This window comes from Aptenodytes patagonicus, chromosome 2 (genome assembly GCF_965638725.1).
Source record: "Aptenodytes patagonicus chromosome 2, bAptPat1.pri.cur, whole genome shotgun sequence".
NCBI lineage: Eukaryota > Metazoa > Chordata > Aves > Sphenisciformes > Spheniscidae > Aptenodytes > Aptenodytes patagonicus.
In genome coordinates this window covers 123,626,343-123,645,640 of record NC_134950.1, presented here as the reverse complement: position 1 = coordinate 123,645,640, position 19,298 = coordinate 123,626,343, and the positions used below count along the sequence as shown (strand labels likewise).

The window sequence follows — 19,298 nt, the reverse complement described above, 5'->3', positions numbered from 1 at the left end:
GCTGTCCTTACACTCTTGTGTACAGAAAAGCTCAAGTGTCCTTTTTTGTGCCATCAGGGATTACTGCTACAGATTTTAGAGAAAGGCTGATTTCTTTCTGCAGTAGAAGAAAATAATCACTCTCAGCTAGCCATAGAAAGGAGGGTATTTGCAAGCCCTCAGATCTACTCCTGACCCTCTGGATAATATGAAGAGTACTACTAATAAATACCATACACCAGTATTCAATCTTACAGGTGTGACAGACAACTTCATATCTATTCTATAAACATATAAATTGTGACAGGTTATTAAGCCAGTTATCCAGTGTTAACAAAGCTGTGGGAGCACTGTAAAGCCTTCCTTTTCCTGACATCTTCCTTAGATAATTTTGAAAACATTTTGAATGGTCTCTTTTTTTTTCTTTTTTTTTTACCCTACTCATACAACAAAACTAGAAGGCTTGACCTGTTTTAAAAAGTAAATATTAGAAAACTCTTGTTTTATTAATATGACTGAGAACACTGTTTAAGAGTCACAGCTTTCACGGAAAGTTATCCTGAGAAAAAGTTGTGAAAAGTTAGTGGAGCATGAATTGAGAACCATCAAATAGACAGCATGGCTAAAGGCAGTATTTGCAAGCACATCTTAGGATCATTAGAAATACTGATGAAAGTGCAGTAATAACAAAGAAATATTCACAGCTGGGGGGAGGCAGTAATTAAAGTGCCCTGTTTCTGAGGCAAAAAAAGCTTTTATTAATAAAAGTCATGTATTTTGTCAGCCATAGTATTTTTACTAAATGTGATAAATACAAGAATAAATGAGAACTCCTCTCAGTTGTTTCTTGATATTTCATGTCTGCAATCAAATTACTCAACAGTTAAGATGAAGGCAAAATTTTCAGTCAGCTTAAAGCCATTCAAGACATTTCTACCAGCAACAGTACACAAATGTTTGCAAAGGCATAGCGAAATCTGACAACTGAGCACCCAGCCCAGTTCCCTCCTTCACAGGTACAAATGGGAAGATACATGCATAGTGCTGCTTGCAAAAACACTGAAGTGCACTAATTGAAGACGGCAGTTGGAGCATGTTAAACAGAAATTGTTCACAAGAAACAGACAGAGTTCTTCAACTATTTCCACAATCACTGATCCACTGGACACTGAAATAGGATGTAAACAAGCACAGGTCATTCAGATTTTCATCTAAGCTAGTACAGTATTTGTCGTGGTTTAACCCCAGCCGGCAACTAAGCACCACACAGCTGCTCGCTCACTCCCCCCTGGTGGGATGGGGAAGAGAATCAGAAGAATACAAGTGAGAAAAGTCGTGGGTTGAGATAAAGACAGTTTAATAAGTAAAGCAAAAGCCACGCACACAAGCAAAGCAAAACAAGGAATTCATTCATTGCTTCCCATCGGCAGGCAGGTGTTCAGCCATCTCCAGGAAAGCAGGCCTCCATCACGCGTAATGGTTACTTGGGAAGACAAAACACCATCACTCCAAATGTCCCCCCTTCCTTCTTCTTCCCCCAGCTCTATACGCCAAACATGACGTCATATGGTATGGGATATCCCTTTGGTCAGTTGGGGTCAGCTGTCCCAGCCGTGTCCCCTCCCAGCTTCTTCTGCACCCCCAACCTACTTGCTGGTGGGGTGGGGTGAGAAGCAGAAAAGACCTTGACTCTGTGTAAGCACTGCTCAGCAATAACGAAAACATCCCTGTGTTATCAACACTGTTTTCAGCACAAATCCAAGACATAGTCCCATAGAAGCTACTATGGAAAAAATTAACTCTATCCCAGTCAAAACCAGCACAGTATTAAACTGATTTTTAAGCAGGTAACTATTTCCTAACGTGGAAAAATGACTATGTGATCCCACAAGTCTTTTGATTCTTTCATTTCCATGGCTTTCCCAGAGGCAGATTTACCAGGCAGAAGGCTTCTGGAAATTGGTCCCAACAGCAGATCTTCCCAGTGGAGGATGCTCCAGGCCATAGGATCAGGGAGAAACCACGTAGCTTTTACCACCTCTCTATATAAGTGCTCCCTCCTGACTTCCCAGGAGTAAAATTGTTTTTATTCATTTATGTAAACTATGAGAAATAACTCTTCACTGTGCCATGATGTGAAGACAGGGCAACTGAAGAGATTTGGCTGGGACAGATACAGCCAGAAGCCAGCCTCCTGCTGCTGCTGCAGCAGGGGATCCCACAGCTCTGGTAGAGAGGAAGCAGCCAGCCCAAACATGACCACTCTCAGTAAAAAAACAGACTTCTACAATGCAAGTTTTCTCTTTCTCTCCTTTGCACATGCATTACATTTCACAAACTGCTCTAGAGAGGCAGAAATTGCTGTTTGAGCTAGTGGAACATTATGATAGTTCATCTATATTGACTCAAAGTGACAGCATTTGACTTCAGTTGAGACAATCTGTCTGATTCAAATGAGTTCAAGTTTAAAGACAAGTTGATTTAAAAAGACAGGGAAAAAAGCACTGTAGCTATGTTTAAATGCTAAGACAATGAGGAGGCTCAAGAGAAAGCAGCAGTGATGAATGAGGTAAAAGCAAAAAAGTTACTATAAAACGGATTTAAAATAAATAGTCACTTATTACTACCTGGGGTGTAAAAAGAAAAATCTCATCAAAACCTAATGATGGTCATGTTTCTGAACTAGGCACAGGAGGAAAAAATTCTCAGTACCAGCTTCTAATCAAATATTTGCCAACACAAAAGATTTACAACCTTTAGTTTTCATACTTATGACTTTGCATAAGAAGTTGGAAAAGACTTGGGAGAGGAAGAGAGTTGTCTTTCTTTTTAAAAAGGAGGGTAATATAAAATGCAATTTCAGGTTTTGAGTTTATGCATATATGTTTGTAAAAATGTTCTCAGTGCATTAGGAGTTGAACAGAATATTATGAAAGATGTTCTGTAGGATATGGAGGAAAACTTCACAGTAGATTCCCTCCTGCCTTGATTATAATGAAATGGTCTTTCAAAGAGCATGTCCTTTTTAAATACATGTATAAGGCTAAGAATTTACAAGGAAAGATACCAAGTCTGTTTTTCTCAGAAGACAGCTGGTGATTTGCTGTCAGCATCAGGGCTCTCCTCTGCTTAAATTGTTGTAGAACAGGACCATGTCCACGTGGAGAACTTTTCTTTTTCCTGAAAGAGTTAATGACAAGAGCTCTTCAACAGGCAAAGCCTTGGAACAGAAGATGCCTCCAAAATATTAAGGCTTGGAAAGTAAAATATCCAATTAGATTAATTCAGGCTGAGAATGGACTGAGATAAAATATTCAATTAGCCTGCAGCCTGACCCCACAGACTTCCAGTGGTGTTTGAAAAAGATGAGCTGTCTTTGTCATTCACTGCATACAGAAAGACTTCAGGGAAATTTACCAGCAACAGAAAGCAGAAGCTAAAAGCAAATCTTGGCAGCAACAGAGGTTACCAAGTAGTCTTGAGCAAAGCAGCACTCATTAGCATCAACATACACTTAACGAAAAAGGAGAAAGAAAAGTACAATATTGAATTATGAGGATACAATAGGCTATAAAGGCATATACACAGGCACATTGCTGTGGTGTAAATAAAATCACAGCTTTCTGTTTGACGAGTTAGAACAAGAGGGGTCTAAGGGCACCTGAAAAACCCTTAAGCATCATCTTCTAGGAATACTCCTTGGGAAATGAATGCAGCAGGACTGCTCCCATTTCTTCTTAGGTCCAACGGTCAGTAATCATCACTTGCGCTAACAGATCATCACCTGCAACATGTGCAGGGCACAGATCTGTGCACAAGACTAAGTGCTCGAAAGACCCAAGAGGCATGGGCAGTAGGGACCAGTCAACTAGATTGTCAACTCCAATAGCTATTCAGTGAAAGCACCTCCCTGCCACCAAATTGTGCATAATCTGATACAAAACATCTCATTGGAACTTTGTAACTCCCTTTCTTTGTCAGAGAAAAATCTTCATAAGATGGTATGTTCATCTTACTGCTACCTCATTAGTTACAATTAATTTTGCACAGGATGTCTGTTCACCAAGTTGAAATCTTAGAGTGAAATCAGAAGAAGAATATCTAGAATCTGTGCTCTAGCATTGACTAATATTTAAAAAAAAAAAAAAAATCCAAAAAGCCAACAAACATCCAATAAACCAGCCCATTGTGAAGCCTTGCAGCTCTTTAAAGCAGAGAGAAATCCCAAATCACTGCTTGAAAATCTCTACGGGAATACTTTTGGCGCTGCATCCCTAAAATGTCCTGAAATAAACAGGGTTCAAATAACCATCCAAACTAATCCATGTTCCTTGATGGGATAGATATGCTTAATCTTCAAAATACAGGATGTCCTGGTTTCGGCAGGGATAGAGTTAATTTCCTTCCTAGTAGCTGGTACAGTGCTGTGTTTTGGATTTAGGATGAGAACAAAGTTGATAACACACTGATGTTTTAGTTGTTGCTAGGTAATGCTTACACTAGCCAAGGACTTTTTAGTTTCCCCTGCTCTGCCGACTGAGAAGGCTGCAGGTACACAAGAAGCTGGGAGGGGGCACAGCCAAACTGGCCAAAGGGATATTCCATACCATGTGACGTCATGCTCAGTACATCAACTGGGGAAAGCTGGCCGGGGGGGCCGCTGCTCAGGGGCTGGCTGGGCATCAGTCGGCGGGTGGTGAGAAATTGCACTGTGCATCACTTGCTTTGTGTATTATTATTATTACTACTACATTATTATTATTGTTATTATTATTTTATTTCAATTATTAAACTGTTTTTATTTCAACCCACGAGTTTTTCTCACTTCTACTCTTCCAATTCTCTCCCCCATCCCACCGGGGCTGGGGGGGGAGGGAGTGAGCGAGCAGCTCTGTGGTGCTCAGTTGCCAAATGAGGTTAAACCACGACACAGGACATAATAGTTGCCTTCTTATACGGTCATAGACAAATCATAAGACTAAAATCCCAAATGGCATTGAGAAAATGAACAGGGATTTTCACAGTGTCTCCTCCAATACAGAAACCAGGGACTTAAAATGAATCAGCAAGTGGCAAGTTAAAAAAATAAGTAATATTACTTTATTCAACAACTACTTAAGCTGCAGAACTCTATGTCCCAGGATATCATGAAAGTTCATTTTTTAAATACAAAAAAAATTAAAATTATTTGAACAAAGTTATGGAAGTTAAATCTACCAATGTTTTTTAATTACAAAGACACAAACTCTTGTTTAAGAACTCCCTGAGCTGCAGATCACTGAGGGCTGTTAGAGCAAGCTGGAAAGACATTTTTTTACTTCCCTGATCTCACACTTCTTCACTGTCACCAACTAGCAGATGCAAGATGGGTTTAGACAGCCCTTGAGTCTGATTCTGTATGGCTACTGCTAGTGGTAGTTCTTGTTTCTGATCATTAAACTTTCAGTTCCATCCAAATGCTTCCTCTATTACTCTGTTCATTTACATGAACTGAAAAAGATGTATTTATTTGGGTTTATTTATATATGTGGGGTTTTTTTCTTCTTTTCACAGTGCTTTTGTAGTTATTTTAGAACAGTTTGGTAGAGTCATAGAACATGTCAACCCACAGACTCCCCTATTTCATGGCTTGTTGGCTTCTGCGGTGGGCTGTAACAGCCACAGATGGGTAACATGAGAGAGACTTTTGGGTATCTATGGAAACAAGTAGCTGAAGTCTGCCTCCAGGTCTTCTCTTCAGATCCTTTCTCCATGCTAGGAAGGGGCAGGGAATCTCCCCCACTCTCCAACATGCAGAGGAGCAAAATGAGGCAGCAGGTGCTTGGAATGGAAATTGGGAGCTGAGGCAGGAGAGGAGGCAGAGGAGGAAGAAGGAGAAGGATACTGGAATTAATTCAGAAATAAAGCAAAAGAGAGAGCAGGACTAGGGAAAAGCAAATAGAGATGAAAAGCAAGATCGTGTCCTTCCTGTAGCTTGATTCCTAGGTAGCCTGTTTAGTAGGCTCCACTGGTATTCTACACATTAGTAAGTTCAATGCATCTCCAAGCTAACCATTCTCTACTGTCTGCATGAAAGTCTGCGTGGAACCTGCAGGGTTACTGCTCAAAGCAAAAGAAAAAAAAAAACCAAACTCAGTTTTGTTTTTTTAATCATGCCAAGCTGATCCTTGAAATCAAATGTCATGCTAAGTGACAAGTGAATGCCTTTTATTTTAAAAACGCTGAAATGAAAAGTTGTGGGTTTGCCCAACAGTTTTATCAAGGCTCACTGAGTTTCACCAAATTTGTGATCTCAGTCAACATTTTAATGAAAAAACCTATTTCAGTAAACAAACCTATCCAACCAAAAAAATTCACCCTGTTCCACCAACATGAATTTTAGCAACTGCATGTTGTCTTTGCGTGCTGCTTTATTTGCTCTGCAGTTACTTCAAGTTTAATAAAAACTTAGGGGAAAAAGCAAAAACTCTGTCTGGCTGTTCAAATCCACAAGGTAGCAGATATTCTATGTCCTGCTGCAGAAAGCTATGAATACGGCTACAAGAAGCTCTCCCTGATTTTCAAACATGGCTACTGTCTTCCTAAGCTCCTCTTCTCTTTTCATAGTTACAGACATCACATTCAATCTGGCTACATCAGGCTATGTAACACCTCCTGATCTCATGTAAATCTCGTATGACCAGACACAGGTCAGCAACTTACCCAACTTTAAAAATAACACGTGTACTTGCCATATTGCAGATAACAAGCTGTGAACAGGCCCAAGCTACTTTCTTAGGAATAAGAAGTTAATGAGAATTTCAGTGCTAGCACATCTTGGCTGAAGACTGCAGTGCTATACACAATTAACATTTATTACACAAGGACATTCACACTGCAGGTGGGTAAAATAATCATTGGAGCAAAGGAATTTATCATCATGTACCTTTGCCTGATTCCACTACCCCACTCAGCCATTCACCATCTGAAGCTTAGTCCAGTTATTAAACTCCTTGAACACATTCAAATCAATATGGAAAAAAAATCAAAAACATTAAATGATTCTCTTAAACAAACAATTTAAGAAGTACAACATTTGGCCCCCCTGCAAGTGTACCTGCCTAAAACTAAGGCCAGAAGAGCTAAAATTCAGCCCCAGATCAGCAAATGGTCTTTTAGTACATATGGATAGCATAATCTTAAATTCTGCTGTATCACACCCTGTCATCTCAGGCTAAAAATACAAACTTCATGTGAGAGAAAGAGTAAACTGCTGATTTTGCTGGGAGACACAATATATCGTTTTAATTCTAGATTGGTAGAGATAGTGCTTTTCAGATAGCATCAACATACATACACAGAGAAATGGGCGGGAGGGAGGTATGCGTGCACATTTGTGCATGTGTGCATGTAGGTTTGTTTATAGGGAAATACCTACCCAGACAGGAAGAGAAAAACAGCAAGCACATTGGGGCCAGAACTGAGGACAACACCGAGACTTCTTTGAGTACTTGTCCATGTCCTGCCTGTGTCCCTCATGGTTTCACATCTGAGGAGTAATGTAGCCATCCTCAAATCACCCAGGGAACTACAGGCTGATCAGCCTCAACTTGATTCCTGGGAAAGTGATGGAGCAGTTAATCCTGGAAACCATTTCCAGGCACATTAAGGATGAGAACATCAGGAGCAGTCAACATGGCTTCACCAAGGGGAAGTCATGCTTGACCAACTTGACAAACTTCTGTGATGAAGTGACTGGCCTGGTAGATGAGGGGAGAGCAGTGGATATTGTCTACCTGGACTTCAGTAAGTCCTTTGACACTATCTCCAATATGATCCTCATAGAGGAACTGTTGATGTATGGAATGGATGAGCAGACAGTGAGGTGGATTGAAACCTGCTGAATGGCTGGGCCCAGAGGCTGGTCATTGGCAACGCAAAGTCTAGTTGGGAGCCAGTAACTAGCAGTGTACCATAAGGATCAATATTGGATCCAGTCCTGTTTAACATCGCCATTAATGATCTGGATGATGGGGCAGAGTGTACCCTCAGCAAGTTTGCAGACGACACCAAACTAGGAGGAGCAGCTGATACAGCAGAGGGTCATGCTGCCATCCAGAAGGACCTTGACAGGCTGGAGGAATGAGCCAACAGGAACCTCATGAAGTTCAACAGAGGGAAGTGCAGAGCCCTACCTTTGCAGAGGAATAACCCAATGCACCAATACATGCTGAGGGTCACGACCAGCTAGAAAGCAGCTTTGCAGAAAAGAACACGTGGGTCCTAGTGGACACCGAGTGGAACAAGCCAGCAATGTGCCCTTGTGGTAAAGGCACATGGTATCCTTGGCTGCATTAGACAAAGTATTGCCAGAATATCAAGGGAGGTGATCCTTCCTCTCTACTCAGGATGTCATGAGGCCACACCTGGAGCGCTCAGGGGGGATCTTATCAATGTATATAAATACCTGAAAGGAGGGCGCAAAGAAGGCAGAGCCAGGCTTCTTTTCAGTGGTGGCCAGTGCTAGCATCAGGGGCAATGGGCACCAGCTGAAACATAGGAGGTTCCCTCTGAACATCAGGAAACACTTTCTTACTGTGAGGGTGACCAAGCACTGGCACAGGTTGCCCAGGGAGGTTGTGGAGTCCTTCTCCTTAGATATATTTAAAAACCATCTGACACAGTCCTGGGCACCTGGCTCTAGGTGTCCCCGCTTAAGCAGCTGGGTTGGACCAGATGACCTCTAGAGGTCCCTTCCAACCTCAGCCATTCTGTGACTGAAAAAAAAAACCCAAAACACCCCCCCCCCCCCCCCCGAAAATCAATCACATTTAAAAAATAAATTAAAAAAACCCCATATATGCCATTTCCAATCTCTGGAAACAGCTCCTACCCACTCTACAACAGCATGGATATTTTCATTTTATATTTATATGTGCGAGTGGCATAATTTACACTAACCAACACATATGCACACACAGTACTGCAGAACTGGAAAAAAAAATTCTCCTCAGGCTGACATGTTTTATCAAAATTTTCCCAGAGACAAATATGCACAGATTTCTCACTTTCAGGGATTGTCTGCATCTGTAGAGTGAATCCATCACGTCCTAGCATCTCTAATAGCATGCACAATGCAATCCCATCAGCTTGAGCCCACCAGCTTCAGCTACATCTGGCCCAGTAGGGGCTGTGCAGTCAGTCCTCAGTACCTTCCATACATTTTAAAAGCACCTGTTTGCACAAGCAGAACCATATACAGACCACAACCTGTATTTCAGGCACCTTCAACCCAGCTGCTCCCGGTTCATAAATCCTCCACACAACCAGAATATGTGATCAGTATGCATGTTTCAGTAATACTGGATTTTGCTACAGTCTGTTTGGAGACAGCCAACCTCCAGGGGGTTTAAGGTATCTGTAAATTCAAGACAAGTTTGTGAAGTCACTAAATCCATAGATGCAAAACTCCTAAGTTCCACTCCTCTTTGAGTTGTCATTTCGTGATTTCTATGTTGAATATACTCATTTCACTGGTAACTAGATTTTTTAAAAATTATTAGTCTGTCTTGCTGGATCACTGATTGTCATCAGCAGAAGATTCTTCCAGCCAATTGTCTTCAGCTATACCTGAGTGACTCCGCTCAATTTAACTCAGCAATTGGACCTTAATTAAAAATTCTGCTGAGAATGTGTGGGCCAGAATAGGAAAAGGCTCAGCATGTCAGAGCTGTATTAGCTGTGCAGCACTGATAGGAACATGAACTAATAAAAACTTTTTGTTCATAGTAAAATGAGTACCCTGGACTTTCATTAGACAGTAGGAACAACTGACATAAGATGAGAATCATATCAGTGAGCAGATCTGTTCTGCAAGAATTACTCTATTCAGACAATCACTTTCCAAATTAAAAACCACATGAAATAAAGGGAATCTCCATTACAACATAAGAATATATAATTCAAAGCTACTTATCCTGCTCATAACTGGCCACAGACAAACTGTGTGAAATGCACTTGAAGTTATTCAGAGAACTGAAATGGCACTGAAAAGATTTCAGTCTGTTCTTTCCAAACAGGGGCATTTCACTTATTTTGACCTTTAATCCATTGCTCGGTTAATTTCTACCATTTGGGTGATTACATACAGCTAAATGCTCCTTTCTACATGGCTAACTAGAATTGCCCTTTTTTTGGCTAACTATTATATCACCTTAAATTTCAATTACATGAAGACACAGATTTTGTAGCACTAGAACAATTGTGAGAGTTTTATTTCTACTTATAGTGTGGTTTTCTGCCAGGGACCTATCTAATGGTTCCACAGCGGCAAACTAAGAAAAGAGGAGGACTACCACCAAAAAACCTTAAGTTTGCTATGCTGGTGCTCACCCTGCACTGGAAAAATTTCAGAGGTCCATAGGTCAAAACACAATTGGAATAACTGGAAGAAAACCCCCAAAGTCTGACAGACCTGAATGAAATTGCTAAATTAAAAAACTCATCAGTTTAGGATTTTGCTTTCTGCATATGCTCACAGCTATTATTATTTTTATCTTTTGATAGATAACACAGTCTTATTCTGAATGCTGAGACTGTTGAAAAGAGAGGGATAATACTCACTCAAAATAAGAACTGGATTTAATACGTTCCTAATTTTCTCATGCATACTTTCCATTAAAACTCACACTTTTTAGCTTGATTAACCACAAACACTCGTGTAACTTTTAAGTAAAATAACTACCAAGATTTCATTTAAAATATTATATTCCATTCTAATGTTCTTTATTTACAATTTACGTGTCTCTGAGACCTCCTGTTTCCATTTATCAATCACATGGTTTCTAAGATTAGATAAAATAACCCAAAGTGGGATTTTAATCAAACATGCAATCTGCAATACAATGCAAATTGATAAGGCAAATGCATTAGTTTAAGTTACTAACTTCAACTGTGAATCCAACTGTAATGCTCAAAATTTGCATATCAAACTACTCTGTCACCAAATTACTTGCCAACTAGTAATAAATACTCCTCTTTTCCACAGCATTTTTCTTTTTTAGATTGGAAAGTATGATGATCACAATCATTATCTCTGCTATTATATAGCTTTTATGAAACAAGAGGGCCTAAAGGGAAAAGTTTTATGATGCTCCATTCTTTAATCACCATCATTTTTAATCTTGACTTCAAACAGAAGTTCAAAGTATCATTAAGAGTCTGATTCAAAGTGTGTTAGAGTTAATGGAAAATCTCCCTTCGCTTTTAGAAGATTATGCCACAGCCTTCAAATTGCTTCTTCTCTTTATTGTTCTTGCTATTTGAATTTTGCCTCAATTTCTCTATGCCGTCCTAAAGCATCAGAAGAATCATTTCTATTTTATTAAACACTCACCTCAAACCACTGGCCATGCGACTGCATTTTAAGGATGACACAAGGATCTGGTTTTGAGAGGGCATCCCTATCCGATATGCCTTTGCATGCAACTCGCAGCTCCACTTTAGTCAGGCATGGGCTGTTAAAAATTCCCAGGGTATTGGCTGCTGATTCATAGATGTTGCTCATTTTCTTCATTCCTTTTTCTGAAAGAGAGAAAAGGTCCATTAAGAACAGTGCATGCACAGTACAGTCCTTCCTTCCATGCGGAAGCCAACGCAATGTTCTGCTAGCCAATGGGACCCTATAACTGTGAACAAGATCCAAAGCAACATGGGAAAAAATAAAATCAAAGGAATGCCTGTGGAAGAAAGAAATACATCATCTCTTATGTTTAGAAATAAGTCAACTTCAGAATGAAACTTTCCACCATGCCCCTGAACTCAGGGGGTGAACTGTGACCTTGACTTCCAGCTCTGTTCCTGCTTATAGAGCCACATTTCCCCAGGCCAAAGGATAGACAGGATGGTAATTCTGAATTTCTCCTGATAACACCTTATTCCAGTAACAAGGATAAATTAAATTTGTTCAGCACTTCTTCAATCTGTTTTTATTTCTCCATACTCCATCTAAAAAGCATGCACTTTATCTTAGACAAACTTTTTGTGTAAATGCCGTAGAAGGCCCCTTTCATATCAACCTTAAATTCCAAAATACATTTCACTCTCTATTTCCACACTTACTGCAGAAGATGACCTCCCTACATTCCTAAGCAAGTAGTCAAGATTGATGGTCTAAGCAGAAGGGCAGGATATTTATGCTGGCAAATCTTGTTGTTATACAGTGCCTGCTCTTTTGGGTCAGGAATCACAGTTACATGAACACAAATGGCTGGAATAGTGGGAACCTCTGGCCCTTACTTCATTGCAAACACCCCCAATCTTGCAACTCAAGCCTTTGCTCTCAACAGAAGCAACAAAAAAACATTTTTAACATAGAGCTTAGCAAAAATCACTATATGATCATTTTTTCCTCAGTAAAGAATATGGGAATGCTTTAATTTGCTCACTTGTTCTGAGCTTCACAGTCTGACCTCTAAAAATCTGTCTCCTAATACAAGGATCAGTGCCATCACCCCCCTTTACCCCATACGTAAGAACTGCAAAAAATTAATTCCACACTTTTAGAGGGCAGATTTATCTTTCCAGATTATCAACAGATTTTTTGTGGTCTGTTTTAAACCACTTCACTGTTTCTTCCACAAGACCCCATTCTCAGAGGTTAATGATTTTTGAGACCTGTTTTGATAAAAGTTAAATTTTGGTGATTTGGAAAGGAAAGTAAAGTTTTCTTTCCCCAACTCTGAGAAGTTAAAAATAAAAACAAAAACCACAAAACCACACCTTCAGAATATCCAGTTTCCCTATGAATTATAAAGGCAAAAATAAAAAGGTATTTCTAAATTCAGAGTAAGAAGATTTGGCAACACAGTGCGGACCTCTAATACATACAGATAAACTTCAGGAATGTAAGTCTGAATGATGAGGCAGATGATCTGCTCTCCTTGCAGATGAGAGAAAAGCTTGTTAATAATTTACAATTCTTCAAATCTACTGAAATCTATACAGCAACTTACTGTATAACCACCAGTTTGGTGTGAAAACCCCAGCCTGCTGCATTCGATATGTTTGTAAGTGAAGCGGGTGTAGATGGACTCTAACCACTTTCTCTAGCTCAGGCTCTGCAGGCGTATTTCCTTATGGTAAAACAGGCTTCTTGAAACGTGAGCCATGCCACAACCATAGTGCCCGACATCCTAAGATCAAAACAGCCTCCTTCAGCGCTTCTCAGTTACCTGTAAATGCTGTCACATAAACTATGTTCCCTTGGATTTAACACTAGGAAAGAAACATGACCAGGAAAAAAAGCAAAACTAAAATATGGAAAGGTAATGATATTAGGCTATGTTATAAAGCCCAAAGAGCATACTCAACTTCTACACAGTGTATTCCTATACACTAGTTTAGTTTCTCATACATTTTTAGCTAAGATTCCTGTCACTGCAAATAGACTGGCACCTCTCAGATCGCAAAATCTTTTACAGGGTGGAGAACAACATTTTGTGCTGGGTCAAATCATGTCAGCGATGGTAAGATCACAGTCCTAGCTTGAAAGCAATGGCAAGCAGGGGGAACTGGGCTCTAGCCTAATCGGAACTACTCTGATAAAATCATAATTTGAGAAGCAATGATACACATGCAAGAGGGCCCCGATATCTGGTACCTCAACTAAGCACGACAATAAGTGTCTGGAAAAAGTGCTACCAAAACTGATGATTCAAAACAATGTTTGGGAGACTGATTTTCTTCTTTTTGTTGCTTTTTTTCCAAAAAGAGAATCATAGAATCATAGAATAGTTTGGGTTGGAAGGGACCTTTAAAGGTCATCTAGTCCAACCCCACTGCCATGGGCAGGGACATCTTCAGCTAGATCACGTTGCTCAGAGCCCCGTCCAACCTGACCTTGAATGTTTCCAGGGATGGGGCATCCACCACCTCTCGGGGCAACCTGTGCCAGTGTTTCACCACCCTCAGCATAAAAAATGTCTTCCTTCTATCTAGTCTAAATCTACCCCCCTTTAGTTTAAAGCCATTCCCCCTTGTCCTGTCGCAACAGGCCCTGCTAAAAAGTTTGCCCCCATCTTTTTTATAAGCCCCCTTTAAGTACTGATAGGCGGCAATAAGGTCTCCCCGAAGCCTTCTCTTCTCTAGGCTGAACAACCCCAAGTCTCTCAGCCTTTCTTCATAGGAGAGGTGTTCCATCCCCCTGATCATTTTCATGGCCCTCTTCTGGACCTGCTCCAACAGGTCCGTGTCTTTCTTATGCTGAGGGCTCCAGAGCTGGACGCAGTACTCCAGGTGGAGTCTCATTAGAGCAGATCAGAACAGATCTCAATCTGATCTCAATCAGAACAGATTAAGGTGGTGGTAACTTCGACAAAGCAACTTGAAGGCTACTATTTAGCTAAAAATTACAGAGAAAATTATATGTATTTATATGTATTTTGCTAGCAATCATCACAAGTCTCTTTTTTCATTCTATTTCTAATATATCCCTGATATATGATGTCAGGTACCTAAGTTTCCATCAACTGGGATTACAAAAAGACTGTTAGAAACTGAGGTGGGGGGAGGGACCGTTGTCTAATTATTCATCATTTTATAATCCCATCTCCTTCAGAAAGCTGCTCAACAAGCTCATCCCACACATTTACAAGACATTTTTACATGTTGCCCTTTCCAAATTGAAATCCATTTGAAAATTGGGTTAATTCTGTCTCATGCACATCTTGTATCATTAATGAAATGTCATCCTTTGTGCAGAAATAGGTTGGTGATTTAATTAAACCGGATGATTTCAACACTAAAGAGAAGGGGAAAAAGTAGCAGAGTGAGGGGGAGAAATGTATTTTTCTTCCTCCCACAGTAATTATACACTGGTTTTTTAGAACAGCGGATAAGTATAAAATTATATTTCTTTTTATCACTACAACTATTACTTCAGCTTTTACAAGTTCTAAATTTATCAATGGAAAAGATCAAGCCACAGTATTATTCTTTTGTCCCATTATAGTCTTCTTTTAATATAATCACCAGCTTGGGTTATTGTACTGATGTCATGTTACCAGGAAGCTGGGGGCCTGGAAAACAGATTTTGAGCCTACTGAAAGTGGCTAAAAAAAGTATTACTTTAGGTAAACATAGACAAGTTAGATTGCGTAAGAAGTTTTTTGTCAATTAACTACGTACAGTATTGACGGAGGAATAAATTGTTCATTTTTCTTTGCTACAAGCTCTTCCTTTTTCACTTCATTAGAACCTCATTATTCCTTCAATGTCCACATGGCTTTAATATTCACTGATTAAGAGCTGTATCTGTGAGAGGAAAGTGATAGTGTAGATATGAAAGTAAGTGAACTAAGTGATAAGTCACATAGTACTGAAGTTTCCAGCTCATTGCTGCATGCATTCTCTTTCATTTCCTCTGGAAAGAGGAAAACAGTGTACCCATTACGCGCTTCCCACACAAACTCATTAGCCAGTGCTAGACTGCACAGAACGAGGAGGCAAGAACAGGCCTTACAGTTTCACCTCTCCATGGTGAAACAGCAAGAAAGATGGCAATACAACTGGAAAAACAACTTAAAGTACACTGTGCTGAAATCAAAACATGTACTATGTTAACAAAAAAAACCCCACAAACCAAAAAAGTCTGAAAGACCTTGATAGCACCATGTACCCTACGGAATACAAAGAAAAAGTGAGGACCTTGGAAAACAGTTCCACTCTCCCAAAAATATTCTACATCTAGCATACTTAGAGCTCATTTAGTAGAAAATAATGTGCTCTGACATTTTTAAGAGATTCACAGCTCAGAGGGATCTTATTGATGTGTATAAATTCCTGATGGAGGGGAAATAAAGAACATGAAACCAAATTCTTCTCAGCAGTACCCAGTGACAGAACAAGAGGCCATCGGCACAAACTGAAATACAGAAAATTCTGATTAAAGAAAAGGAAACTTTTTACTGTAAGGTTGGCTGAAGACTGGAACAAGCTGCTCAGAGAGCTTGTGGAGTCTCTGTCCTTGGAGATACCCAAAACCTGTCTGGACATGGTCCTGAGCTTTAAGCAGGGGTTTCGAACAGATGATCTGCAGAGGTCCTTTCCAACCTCTACTACTTTGTGAATAAGTGGGACACAATCAAATTGTAAACCTTTTAGGGTACAGATTGCCTCTGTGATCTGTTGTTTTTCCTGTGCTTAGCACAGGTGGGTACTGATCTATGATTTGGGCCCCTTGGCTCCAAAACCATACAGAAAATCAAAAGACAGACATGAGCCCAGTATTTCTGGTAACTAGTGCTATAAAGGCTCCTATGCGTAGATATTTCATTAAAAGCAACAGTACACAGGTCCAGAATTTTGTGCCTGGCTAGATAACTGGATTACACTGAAAACCAGTATTACACGTTTGCCAGCTATGTCTTTCTCCTCTCAGAGGGACTGCATGGCTTAAAAACATTTAGTCATCTAGTGCCTACTAAAGTAAGGATCTCTGTGATGTGAAATACAAACAGTACATGCCTCTCAGAGATCTAAAAGCCTTGATTTCAGCTCACACAAACAATCAGATCCACCTTGTTACAAAATGGTGATCCACATAGGGCTTTAGAGAACCTCACCACAAGATGTAACCAGGCTCCTTAGATTCACCATGAAATAAATCTGTTATCTGAATTCAGATTTCAAGTTTCCTCCTCTGCCCGCTCTGTCATTTTGCTCTCCTACACACACACACACAATCTCCAAAAGCTTTTCTGCAAGTTGTCTGGGTGAAGTACAAAGAGATTTTGGGACCAGCACTGTTTAACATCTTTGTGGGCGATATGGACAGTGGGATTGAATGCACCCTCAGCAAGTTTGCCGATGACACCAAGCTGTGTGGTGCAGTCGACATGCTGGAGGGAAGGGATGCCATCCAGAGGAACCTTGACAAGTGGGCCCATGTGAACCTCATGAAGTTCAATGAGGCCAAGTGCAAGGCCTTGCACATGGGTTGGGGCAATCCCAAGCACAAATGCAGGCTGGGTGGAGAACGGATTGAGAGCAGCCCTGAGGAGAAGGACTTGGGGGTATTGGTTGATGAGAAGCTCAATATAACCCGGCAATGTATGCTTGCAGCCCAGAAAGCCAACCGTATCCTCAGCTGCATCAAAAGAAGTGTGACCAGCAGATCGAGGGAGGTGATCCCCCTCTACTCCATTCTTATGAGACCCCACCTGAGTACTGTGCCCAGCTCTGGGGCCCACAACATAAGAAGGACATGGACCTGTTGGAGCGAGTACAGAGGAGGGAAATAAAGATCATCAGAGGGCTGGAGCACCTCTCCTATGAATACAGGCTGAGAGAATTGGGGTTGTTCAGCCTAGAGAAGAGAAGGCTCCAGGGAGACCTTATAGCAGCCTTCCAGTACTTAAAGGGGGCCTACAAGAATGCTGGAGAGGGACTTTTTACAAGGGCATGTAGTGATAGGACAAGGGGTAGTGGCTTTAAACTGAAAGAATGTAGATTTAGATTAGATATAAGGAAGAAATTCTTCACTATGAGAGTGGTGAAACACTGGAACAGGTTGCCCAGAGAAGCTGTGGATGCCCCATCCCTGGAAGTGTTCAAGGCCAGGCTGGATGGGGCTTTGAGCAACCTGGTCTAGTGGAAGGTGTCCCTGACCATGGCAGGGGGGTTGGAACTAGGTGATCTTTAAGGTCCCTTCCAACCCAAACCATTCTATGATTCTATGACTTCTTCTCTACAGCACCTTGCAAAGAATCAGGGAAACACTCAGCCTCACCTTCAGTTCAGATAATAAACGAATAGGGAATGAGAAACAAAGCAATAACCGGTGTGCTCTGCATTTGGAAACAGGGCTTGTTATTTAGAAACACGTACTCCAGACCAAAGTACATACAAATGGATTTGGGGTTTGCAGGTTTCCCATCACCATATGTTGAGGGCTGTGTCTGAATCATGTTTTACTGGCACCCTGGTCGTGAAATGAAAACAAGCCAATAGCATCTGTCTGCTTCTGCAAAAGTAAAGAGCAAGACTCTGCTCCTGGAAAGGTAAACGGTGTTTACAGTATGTGTGTGTGGTGGGAAATACTAATAGTAAAGTTATATGAAATAAGAGCTGTGAATAAGCGCCTCCAAAAGAGAGCAAGACCTAAAAGCACTGGATGTTATAGCACTAGCTTCTCCCTACTTATTTTGAGGACATTGAGGTGCTGGAGTGTGTCTAGAGAAGGGCAATGAAGCCGGTGAAGGGTCTGGAGAACAAGTCTGATGAGGAGCAGCTGAGGGAACTGGGACTGTTTAGTCTGGAGAAGAGGAGGCTCAGGGGAGACCTCATCGCTCTCTACAACTACCTGAAAGGAGGTTGTAGCGAGGTGGGTGTCGGTCTCTTCTCCCAGGTAACAAGCGATAGGACGAGAGGAAACGGCCTCAAGTTGTGCCAGGGGAGGTTTAGATTGGAGATTGGGAAAAATTTTTTTACTGAAAGAGCGGTTAAACATTGGAACAGGCTGCCCAGTGGTTGAGTCACCCTCCCTGGAAGTATTTAAAAGACATGTAGATGAGGCTCTTAGAGACATGGTTTAGTGGGCATGGTAGTGTTGGGTTAGCGGTTGGACTTGATGATCTTAGAGGTCTTTTCCAACCTTAATGATTCTATGATTTATACTTATAAATTATATACAGGAGAGACATTTAGCGTCAAAAACACAGGAGTAGCTGAACTCTCTATACTGAAAGCTTTGAACCTACAGTTTGTGGATCTTCTAGGGTTTACAGTCTAATAAAAGTAAATATGAAAACCAAGTCTACAGTTAGCAGCTTAAAATTCATAAAACTCAGAGTACCAGCTTCTGCTGGAAAACAGTTAGTGCTCCACAGCTTGAAAGAGACAGAAAACCGTTTTTCTACATTATTAAGAAATGTGATCCTTGTAGCACTGGGAAAGTTGTTTCCTCTAGTTCTGTTCTAGATTCTCAATTTATAACTCTGGCAAAATCAAAAACTAAGTAGTCATGTTCCTTTTTAGATTAAATCACTAGCTTTAACTGACAAGGAGAATCTGATTAAATAGAATGCTATTTCGAAAGTATACTAAGCTTTTTATAGGGTCTGATCTGAGATCCACAGAAGTCAGTGAGAAAATAACCAACCCACTGATTTCCATAAAGTGTGCGGCTGAGTAATATAGTGCCTCAAGCAATCCTGTCTTCTCTCAGTGTGTTTTATCATTTGGCAAGACAGTAATGAAAAATAATCATCAGGCACAGAGGGTTCAAGTGCTTCAGAACCGCCTCTTGGGGCCTGACCCAAACACCACTAAACTTATTCATT

The 19,298-nt window shown here is 40.7% G+C and overlaps 1 protein-coding gene across 5 annotated transcripts in view; it reads right to left on the bottom strand.

The window, feature by feature from the left end:
- CPNE4 (copine 4) overlaps positions 1–19,298 on the bottom strand; it is a 281,266-nt gene that overhangs the window by 194,874 nt on the left and 67,094 nt on the right. For all 5 annotated transcript variants that reach the window (XM_076331064.1, XM_076331065.1, XM_076331063.1 and 2 more), the window contains one exon: positions 11,354–11,541. In XM_076331064.1, the coding sequence (XP_076187179.1) occupies positions 11,354–11,541 (188 nt within the window). The remainder of the gene's footprint in view (positions 1–11,353; positions 11,542–19,298) is intronic.